This window comes from Musca vetustissima, unplaced genomic scaffold (genome assembly GCF_032173495.1).
Source record: "Musca vetustissima isolate MV318-11 ecotype Yass unplaced genomic scaffold, APGP_CSIRO_Mvet_v1 utg2953, whole genome shotgun sequence".
In the NCBI taxonomy this organism is placed as follows: Eukaryota; Metazoa; Arthropoda; class Insecta; order Diptera; family Muscidae; genus Musca; species Musca vetustissima.
In genome coordinates this window covers 296,298-307,338 of record NW_026884428.1, presented here as the reverse complement: position 1 = coordinate 307,338, position 11,041 = coordinate 296,298, and the positions used below count along the sequence as shown (strand labels likewise).

At 40.7% G+C, this 11,041-nt stretch overlaps 1 protein-coding gene across 1 annotated transcript; it reads right to left on the bottom strand.

Annotated features, from left to right (window-relative positions):
* Window positions 1-4,177: 4,177 nt before the first annotated feature.
* Window positions 4,178-8,574, bottom strand: LOC133331438 (toll-like receptor Tollo). Its single transcript, XM_061539829.1, has one exon. The coding sequence runs from the start codon at window positions 8,357-8,359 to the stop codon at window positions 4,226-4,228; it is 4,134 nt and encodes a 1,377-aa protein (XP_061395813.1). The 5' UTR covers window positions 8,360-8,574; the 3' UTR covers window positions 4,178-4,225.
* Window positions 8,575-11,041: the final 2,467 nt, after the last annotated feature.

The window sequence follows — 11,041 nt, the reverse complement described above, 5'->3', positions numbered from 1 at the left end:
TGGCGGTTTCTTCCTTGTGGCAGCAGTAGCAGATCTCAAACTCTTATGTCTGACTATCTATCTTTCGATGGGGCTCTTGTCGATCTTTTCGGCTTTTGCCCGTAATTCGCTTATCATCTAATCATATTAATTTGATTATCTTTCGTTGTTGTTCTTGATTGGCCCGAGGAATATTTCGATTATACAGTAGTAGGCATCACTGTCATCCACTGGTCATTTAGAATCACATTCCATTAAAAATTCAACTTAATTTCAACGAAATTAGTGAACTTGGAAGATTATGGGCATCATAATCATCGATTTGCATTGCCAACGAAACGAGAAGAGAAAGGTGAAATAGAGATGAGGCAACAGCTCAAAGATAATCTTAATGTCATTAGACTTAATTAACCTATTTCTAAAAGGGGCTGTAATAAACTTTTTGTGTATTTGTTATAATAGCATAGTATGCTATGTAAATGATTTTTTAAATGTATTTTCTTGAATAAATCCTATTTACCATACACCTCTCTCTTGCGAAGTAACTATGATACTGCATTTGGAGAATAGAAATGTGTTTTGTGGATGGGGTTTTAATTTTACATTTCGTTCGCAAATTCGTACTGATCGAACTTAGCATATACATTATTATTTTTCTTCGGGAATATGTTTTACACTCTGAATATCCGAAGATACAAATGACAGCCATTTAGCAAATCCTAATATTTCGATGAAATTGAATATACAAATTGGAACTCACCTTAATGTGATTTTTTCAGTGTCACTTGGCCTCCATCGAATTGGAAATTCTGATCTCATTTTTGGTTTTGTTATTTTACAATTTCATAAAAGGTGAAATAATTTTATTCTTACCTAGAAAGAAAGAGAAATGTTTGGTATAGATCAAAATCTGAAATGTCATAAATTTGTTGTGCTAAAGATAATCGGAAATCTGGTACCTGGAACAAAACAACCGTTTAGAAAAATATTGAAATAATTTGTAGGCCTTGGATTAAACAACTGTCAAACTTAGATGAACGTTATCAATTACGAAAGGCAAACCGCTCATTATTTCTTGCACTGCTAGCAGAAAGTCAATAGTGATAAAAGAAATTAACCTTGATCGTAATCTTGTTACAGAGAAAACTGCCAGAGACAGATGAAATTTATGGCATTTACAACCGTTTCAAATATGGCCATCATTGTCGTGTTTGCACAATCGGCTACCTGACTACCTTGGAGAGGCGACCTACAGGTGTAGTTGTGTGAATTGGACAACCTGCACTAATCAGACATTAGACAAAAGATATTTGTGTGTATTGTTGTCTTGTTAATCATCATAGCAAGATGTATGTGTATAGGCGGTCTTCTTGTTTTCCCAGAATAACCCAGATGAGGTAAAATAGGTGCAACAACCCAAATCTTTCATGGTCGAAGATGAAAAATTCCCAGCCGGACATTAATCATTGGTTCACAACAATAGCAAGCCGTCCTTAAACATCCCTTCCCGGCAACAGCCATCTTCTCATTGATATAATAATAAAAAAAAATAAGAAATGCAAGTATTTTGTTTTAATATTTTTAATATTTGTTTTGTGGTTTTTATTTTTATTGTCTTTTGTTGTTTGTTTTCAATATGATATTCGTTCTCGCTTCTTCACATCGCATACGACTATACTTCGTGTAAACTTACTTATAATAAAATTAATAATAATAATAATAATTACGACTACTTAACTGCTAAGACATTTAGGAAAAAGTACAAATAAAACAAATAATACACAAAATAAATTAATACAATGTTTTATGAGCTAAGTGGGAGGGAGAATAAACAGGATGGGAGAGACATAAGGAGAAATTGGAAATTTACATATATTTACAAACCTAGCTTATACATTTAATCAGTCACTATTTATAACACATAAAAATACCTAAGAATAAAATACTCAGTTTCGAGAGAATGGGATGGCGAGATCTCATTCGAGACGTTCTATTTTTGGGGTATTCATCAATTCGTTTTGCAATTATCGTGAAAAAAGCATAAATAAAAACATGTATATATGGCTGGCTGTTTGTTCAGTTTCAATCGGAGGCTTTGTTGATGAGTGGACAATTTAAGTACCTTTCCTAACTGAAATGATTGCTTACATGATCAGTATTTACAAATGTTTGCGAATTCTCTACTGACTGGACAGGCTGTACTTAATCTAGGTGGCTAAGTAGTAGTAGTGGTGGCTAGTTATTATCTCAATGTACAATATACAGCAGCTGTCATTAAACATTAATTGTATAGACTTAAATTATAATAAGTGTAGTTTAGGGCTTTAACTTAAATTTAACGTTTATATCACATTTTTTCATTGATTTTGAAAAACAACAATAATTTGTTCAACATCTTAATTAGTTAGTCTTGCTCAATCCTATCCGAATGCTCACTTACTATCTGGCTGGCAATCTGACTGGCTATGTGTGTGTGTTTCATACCTATTTACAATGACCCCTTTTAAGATTCTTGGAATGTCTTCAATTCGATTTGTTTCAAAGTCGAAGCAAAAAAGATGACCACTCTGCCAAAACGAAAACAAAAAGAAACACAAAATCACCTATTTCATGTTTGGCCCAACGAAATGAAGAAAAAAGTAAAACGTTTAGAAAGCATTTTGCAATTTTTGTCGTTGGCCTTTCTCCTGGCGTCTAGCTATGCAGTGCTACCCGGTTGGGCTGTGCAACACATGTAGCAATTTGTTTTTGTTGGCGTAGAGAATTTAGCCTCAAAGACCGAAAGAAAGAAAGGCAAGGAAATCTATTTTGGTTGCTGCCCCATTCGAATAGTTATGGTTGAATGTCGTAAAAACCGAAATGCTGCATTGCTGTCCCCATTTTTTCTCTTTCATTTCCAACGGTTCGCCGTCGTTGTAGCTGGTTTGCACCAGACAAACCCTGCTGCCTGTCTCTACCCGTTTTTGGACAAGGAATAGAAATTCAACTGGCGATTCATGACCGCCGAGACGAAAAACGTCTGGTTTTTGCTGGAGTTGCAGAGTCACTCAGACCAAGTCTGGCGTTCAATACTTTGCATGTTATGCTGTTCGGTTTAGTTGATCAGTCGTTCGGACGGTCGGTTGTTTGGTATGACCGAGTGATGTGTAGTCGGTAGTGTGATGTGCATAACATGTCTGTGGATTGTTTGCCGGTTTTGTTTTGCTTACGTTGTCCTAATGTGGTGGCCATTCCCCCCAAACATTGCAAACCGAACACCTTGGTACTGATTGCTGTTGTTGCCTACCATCGTAGCATGCAACATCAATTTTCTGAATCATTACAAGGTGGAAAAGGAAACATAGCGAAAACAACGACCAAGGCAAAGACGAAACTTAAGAGGCAACAAACAAACGCGTTTTGAATCCAATGGTTGCACCGCAGAGCGCAACAAGCACACCAAAATACATGCCGTGTCAATTGTGGCAAAAAGACAACGGACTGCAATGACTTTGGCAATATCAGCAGCGACGGCAGCTCATTTGCATCTTGGCTCGTTTGCTACGCTTGTTGTTTGGTATTACCATTGTGCCAAAAGGTTCTTTATGGTTGCCTTTTTCGTGGCCGTCTTCCTCCTATATCCTAGCCTTGCACATTATTGGCCATCTCCCTCATTACCTCCATAACTTTGTAGCTTGTTTGTACCTTGATGCCCGTTTGTCTTTCTCTTCCTGTCAGTCTTCCTACCCGTTCGTCGTCCGTCCATTCGTTCGTCACTGGTCTTCGTCTGCTTGGTCTCATGTTTATCAGCCTGTTATTGTAATAGCTTTTCCGTTCCCCATTAACGTGTTTTCTTTCGTTCGTTTTCTACGTTGTTTTGCTGACATCAAGCAAGACAGAGTCGAATAGCCGACATCGAGAGGAAAATCATAAAAACGTGAAATAAAAACGTCTTGTTTTAACGAGGCAGAAATACAAATTCAAAATGGTCATTTAAAATGATTGACTGGGGCGGACGAAAAAATATAGTAGAAACAAGAAATATATATCCCGGTCGAACAGACGAAGGAAGAATGGGGAAACGAAAGGCAAGGTAGTTGCTGCACAGCAGTTACTGGCGAACTAACAAAATTTCCAAATGTGTTTTCTCAGTAAATTTTTGTTCGGAATTTTGTGCAAAATGGTCGATCTTTCACTTCGTATTTCTTTCTATTGCTCTGGCCTATCGCACTAACACTCGTACCTATCTGTTATCAAAGTATTTAACTTAAATATGCACCGCAACAGATCTTCCGGAATTTGTGGAGGCTCCACCAATTGAAGACTGCGTTGTAGCACTTCGTGGACTAGGGCAGGGTGGTAGTGGTAGACTTTGATGCTGGATGCTGCTTTGACCGCCGGCGCTTGGAGGCAGAGGTAACGGCTGTTGTTGTTGCTGTGGTGGCATATTCTGGCATGGAGGACCCATCAATACTGTGGATTGCTGTGGTGGCTGGGGCGTGTTTCGATTGTGGTTCTGCCTACTGCCATTGATATTGTGATGCATTTGCGAACGGAAACTGGCATGCTGCAGGTGGTGTTGTTGCAGTTGCGCTTGGGGATGCATGTGATGCAGGTGGTGTGTTTGCATGTGATGATGATGCGGCGCCATGGGCATATGTACACCGACACCTGTGCAATGACCCCCAACACCGTGTGGCCGCCTCTGATTATTGGGCACATCGGGCAGGGCGAATCTCAGTTTTTCCCAGAATAACTTATCGCCCCACTGTAGGAAAGTGTTGGTCTTCAGATACAAGCGTAGATCGGGATCTAAATCTTTTTGAGGAACTTCGCCAAGAACAATGACGATCAAACGCCTTCTTCTGTCACGCAGCACGGACTGATGAGCTGACTTAAAGTCAAATCGGCACCATTCGGACTTGATAAAGTTCTCCGACAAAATCATTATCGTTCTGCGCGATGTATCGATGGCCTGGACAATTGCATCCGACATGTAACCACCAACGGGGAAATCACGACTCTGTAGGCACAGCTTGTAACGAGTCTCACCTTGTTCCAATAGTGGAGCCAATTCTTCGGTCACGAATGCTTCATCCTTTGAACTGTAGGAGATGAAGGCATCGAAGAGTTTTTCCCGCTCATTCTTGTCCATGTCTTTGTTGCCGTTGTAGAAGAGCCGTACTCCAAACCGTGAGTGACACCACACTCTCATTTCCTGTCTGAAGATGAAAACCAACATCGTACAAATGATCACAAACACAAACCCGGTTAGTATGGCAACCAGAATTGGCACGTAATCATGCATGGGTGGCTGTGACAGAATCATTTTGGTAGAGGTCATGTTGCCGTTGATGACGTTATCATTGATGTCAGCGGCGCCACTGACTCCCAACAACTGCTGTTGCTGGACTCCGCCGCAGACCAAGTAGCGAATGGTGGTATCTTTCAGTACTTCCGGGCTGAGGTAGAGGGCGAACTGTTCGGTTGGTTGTTGCGTGAGTGCTGTTGCATTTATGCCCACTGTGCCGTTGGAGCCGGCTAGAGCAGAGCAGCGTAACTTTGGTTTCTCTAGAACAGACTCATGACGGTTGATGTAGTCACGGAATTTGTCCACGAAGCCGCAATTGCATGACCAGGGGTTGCCAGTTAGACGCAATTCATTGAGATACGGAGGCAAGAAGTTCCACACAGCAAACTCAGTGATTAGATTGTGATCTAAGCGCAAGATTTTCAAGTGGTAAAGATGCGTAAACGTTAGCGAATCGATGCTGGCAATCGCGTTGTGTTGAAGATAAAGTTCTTGCAGGTTGTCAAGGCCTTGGAATTCATTTCCATTCAGGTGTCGCAGGCTGTTGTGATTCAGTTGCAAAACTTCCAACTCCAACAGGCCGTAGAATGTGCGGTTGTGGATGAACTCAATGCGCGAGTGGTTCAAATGCAAGACCTTCAAGCGTTTGCGTCCAATGAAGGCATGACTTGACAATTCTTTGAAATTGTTGCCATCCAAATACAGCTGAGTGGAATCCATGGGTATGTGTGATGGCAATTCACGATCGTAGCCGGAACGCGAACAGTCAACCACGTTTGAGGTCCATGACTGGTCGTGGTAGCAGGAACAGCGGTCGGGGCATTCCATTTTACAATCGCAAGCATAAAAGTCACAGCAGTGGCACAGGGCGAAGCAGTGGGTTTCGTATTTGCACAGGAAATCGCTAGATTTGGCCTCAATGAGGGGAACATGAGTCTTGCCGCGTGCGTAGGACAATTTGCAGTAGATCTGATCTAAGTCCATGAGTTTGGGCTGCGTGCGAGTCTCAGTGTTTACCTTTTGCAACCAGTCGAGATTGCAATCGCACTGGAAGGGATTGTGGCCGATGAAAAACTCTGGGATGTCGCGATCTTCGGGGATGGGTGACAGGCGTAGGGCATTGGGTTCAAGGGTTGTCAGCTTGTTGCGAATCAAGTCCACCCTGGTGAGGTTTGGCTTCTTGAAGAAAGTGTATGGCTGGATTTTTCCAATGAGATTGTCATTCAAGTACAAAACCTCAATACTGTTTGGTATGGAGCCGGCTGTGATTTCGCTAAGTAGGTTGGAGCTGGCATCGAATGTGGTCAAACTCAACTCATTCTCAATTTCAAAATAGTTGCCCAATTGGGCAATGCGGTTGGCGCGAACGTCCAACCATTGCAAACCAGTGGGAATGTGCGAATAGTCAAATTTCTCCAGGCGATTGTCCGAAATGTTAAGCCAAACCAAATTTGGCAAGTCGGTGAAAAGTCCCGCAATGTTTTTCAAATGATTGCTATCCAAGCGAATGGCCTGCAGCTGAGTGTTGCGGTGCAAGGCACCGGCTTCAATGCCTTTGATTTTGTTGCCAGACAAATTTAATATTTGCAACGAAGTCATGCGATCGAACACACCACGTCTAATGTAGTCGATGGCGTTCTCGGTGAGACGCAAACCGTACAGGTTTTCCATGGCAGTAATGGAGGTGTTTTCAATGCTCGTGATCAAGTTTTCACCCAAATCGAGTGTTTTCAGTAATGGCACATAAGAGAGAGCATCTGGTACGGTTTGCAGTTTGTTTCCATTCAAATGTAGGTCCTGTATGCTGGAGCAGTTCTTCAAGGCTTGCGTGTCTATTTTCGAAATGCGATTGTAGTCCAAGCTGAGCACCAAAATACCATATAAGCCGCGGAACGTATTCGGCCCAATGGTGGAAATGCGGTTGTTTGACAAAATCAATGTGTGCAAGTTGGTCAAATCAGTGAAAGCACCATCGGGAATGTGATCAATGTAGTTCTCCTCCAGTTTCAGTACTTGTAAACTTGTCAGCGAGCGGAAGAGATTGGCCTCTAATTTGCTGATTTTATTTGCAGACAAATCGAGCAAAACCAACCGTTTCAGACCGACAAAGGTGGCCGAATTAACCCATTGTGAGTTGAGTTCGTTGGCCGACATGTCCAAGACAAGCAAGTCAGACAGTTCACTGAACAAGCCTGGGGCCAGGACGTTGATACTGTTGTTCTTCAAATAGATCTCCTTGACAAATTTGGCCTCCGAGAACAGTTCTGGCGGTAGGGAGGTCAGACGATTTTCAGATAAATCTACAACTTGCAGCGAAACCAGTCCTTCGAAGGCGCGATCGGCAATGAAATTCATACCATTGCGAGCCAAATTCAGGTTGACGAGACGACCCAAACCGGAGAATATGGCCGATGGTAGATTTGCGATTTTATTGTGACTCAAATCGATGCTGTTCAGGGACGAGCCGCAAATGCGAGATTTGCGGGTGCTGAGCGAGGCACTGAAGTGGAAATTGCTAATGTCTTGGATTTCGTTATGCGAGATGTTAAGGTGCTTCAGTACTTTTAGTGGACAAATCATGCCATCGGGAATAAGCCATATATTGTTGAGGCTTAAATCAAGACGATCCAATTGTCGAAACTCACTGAAACTGGTGGGCGAGATGTCCAGCGACATCGTCGACCAATCGCCGTTGTGTGTGCGAATGGTGAGATTGCGCAAGTCCTGTAGACCACGGAACGAACCGTCGGTCAGATTGCCGAGTTTGCAATACTCAATGGTAAGAGAACGCAATTCTACGAGCGAACGGAAGCTATCCGGACTCAGGGTACTCTGGAAGAACAGGGCGTCATTGCACTCGAGTCGCAGGCGAATGGTATTTTGTGGTTGTATCACACTGAAGTTAGTGTTTTCCAATTCCGAGTTTATGGTGCGCAAATGGCACACCAGGGTTATGTCAACTTCGTTGGCACCGGACCAACGGCACTCGTCGGGCGCCTGGTATAAGACCGTTTTGCTTAACGCAGCACCGAGTACCGGAATAATGAATGAAATGAGCACCGATAAGATGGTTTTCGATATTAGAGCCATCTTAAAGCAATTTCGAGGGGGTATCTGTTAGGGCTTCGTGTGATGCTGATGAGATGTGTCGGCTTAGCAACGTTTACGATGAGATAAATAGGTATTTGTTTTTGGTTGCACTTAACTTTGATTACGATTTTAGTTCTTTAGAATTCTTCATTTTTGTGTTTCCATTTGCTTGAGATAACTTATTATCAAATTTTACAGATTTTTACTTTTCTTATTCTTCATACACTACTCTCTTTTTATTTATCGTATTATTCTTTTTTCTTTTTCTCAAGCACACAAAGCAATTTGAACGTTCATAGTGCTTTTTGATAAATTTTTGGTTTTTTTCTTTATTTTTTCTTGCTTAAGATGTGCGGACGAAGCCCGTGACCGTAATCCAAAATGTGTGAGGCAACGAACGTAACGTATTTCTGGTAACAATTTGTCGTTTTTTGGTTTTTCTTTTTGTTTTGTAAATATTTGCTTAATACACTTTTTAATTTTTTTTATTGTAACTAGAGTAGATCTTGTTTGTTGTTATTTGTGTGTGTTTTTAGGTTTCTTTTGAGTAAACAAAAAATCTTTTTTTTTTTTGTAAAGAATATAAAAAAAAATAAATTCTTTCCGTTTCAAATTTACGAACGTGTGATCTACTCGGAATCTTCTCAGTAACTGATTTCTCAAATTGTCCACATCAGGCCTCTAAGGAATTGTGTGATTAATTCCGTACACACTGCTGTCTGTTGCATGGAGATCGTGAGTAGCAGAGAGAGCTCGCAATGGTATGCAATCGTACACGCGAATTGAGTGGTTTCTCTGTGAGCACTCAGTGAACTTGGTGGGTTTTTTGTTTGGCCAGTTGCGTGAGCGGCTGACACAAGAGATACGTGAGATGGATGGTGGTAGTAGAAGGTAAAAGGCGAGGTAAAATTATATTTTTGGCTGTGTGTTCACTTATCGGTTTGTGTTGGTCTGCATGTCAATCCGCCCGTCCGTCCGTCTGTCTGTATGCTTGGTTGTTGGGCAACATTCAGTTGCACAGCATAAGAAAACATTTTAGTGCATCGAGCCATTGACACTAACGAGACCGGTTTGGTGGCTTTGAGTAGCAAGCAAAATGGCTTTGGGTGAGAGTGGTGGCACAACATAATTTGAGAGAATAAGAAGAGAAATAACGTATGCAGTGGAGAGCAACTGATTGTATGGCAAAACTTGTGGGAGATTTTCTGAAACCAAAAGATTAAGCCATTGGTATTTTGAGATCTTATAATTCTACTTAGTTGGCGAAGGTAGTAAACACAGGATACACATACACAAAATGTATCTTTAAAAAGTATATATCATCTTGACGAAACGACTAATGTACATTTTTCACATTATCTCATTTCATTTCGTAGCTCATTAGAAAATCTCTAAGATCAATTGAACTCAGTCTGCTATGCTGTGAGACGCAGAGAGACGAACATTGAAATAAGCCAACAAAACCAGTTTTATGTTGAGTTAATTTCGAAAACAGTTTGCTCTTAAGTCCTCCCTTTAGCAAAAACTGTTTCTCTTTTACTCAATTATGAGTACCATTTGAATAATATTTACTCTTTGAGTTTGAAACATTTTGCTTCCCATATGATTTGGCTTGCCTCCACCACCAGCATTGTCACTGTGCTCTCGCCATGACTTCAACAACAACGACAACAAATAAAATCTGAGAAAACAACATATTGAAGACAATGACGAAGAGTGAGATACTGACGACTCAACTCTCCCACAGCCATCATTGCATTTATCGTTTTAGATTTCCCAAATTCAATGTACAATGGAATTTTATTCATGGCCAACGAAGCGAACAGAACACTGACAGAAATGTAGTTGCATTCGATTGCATTGGAGGGATAAAAATGCAATTCTCTGTATTATTTTGTTATTATTATTACTGTTATTGTCTCATGCAATATTGAAATCTAAGCGCTTTTCTTTCGCCGTCATGCTGAAACGCTTTCTTTGGCAATTTACGTTATGTCTGTACGGTTTGTTTACTTTTATGCTTCATCGATAAATGCATTTTTATGACCATGCTCAGTGCTCCCTTCCCTCCAACAAACATGTTGGGAATAAAAAGTTTACAGTGTTTAAATTCCCACAAATTATAAACGTAATAAAATTTGTTTGCATTGACTACTAGAGTAAAAATTCTCAGTTTTCCGTGAGAAATTTACAATAAGAGGTTCAACAAATATCTAATATTTCTAAATATCTTCGAGAAAGTTAGAAGGAGGTGGATGCAATGCTTTAAAATTCGCAAGTTGTTCACCAACTGTAGAAGAGGGGCCTATTCCATACACTGTGTTCAGTGTGGTAACAGTACAAAGAACAAACAAAACTTCGTTTTGTGTAACATTGCATTGCACTGAGTGTGCCTCACCACTCGCAACACCAGACGTTTCATAACATGCTGATGTTATTTTTATCAGAAAGCATTCATTTAACGACAGGTGATGTTATGAAATAAGAACCTGAGGAGCTAGTGCTTACTGACTGAGTGACTGGTTGATTCGTTTCATTTTCTGTATCGACTCATATCCGAGACCCCCAGTGGAAGATAAAAGACGAACATAAATTGCACAAATAGAATTCAGAAATGTGCATTCAAGTTGAAACATTTCACTTGTTTTTATTGTTTTTTGTGTATTGTGGAAGCGGCTACGT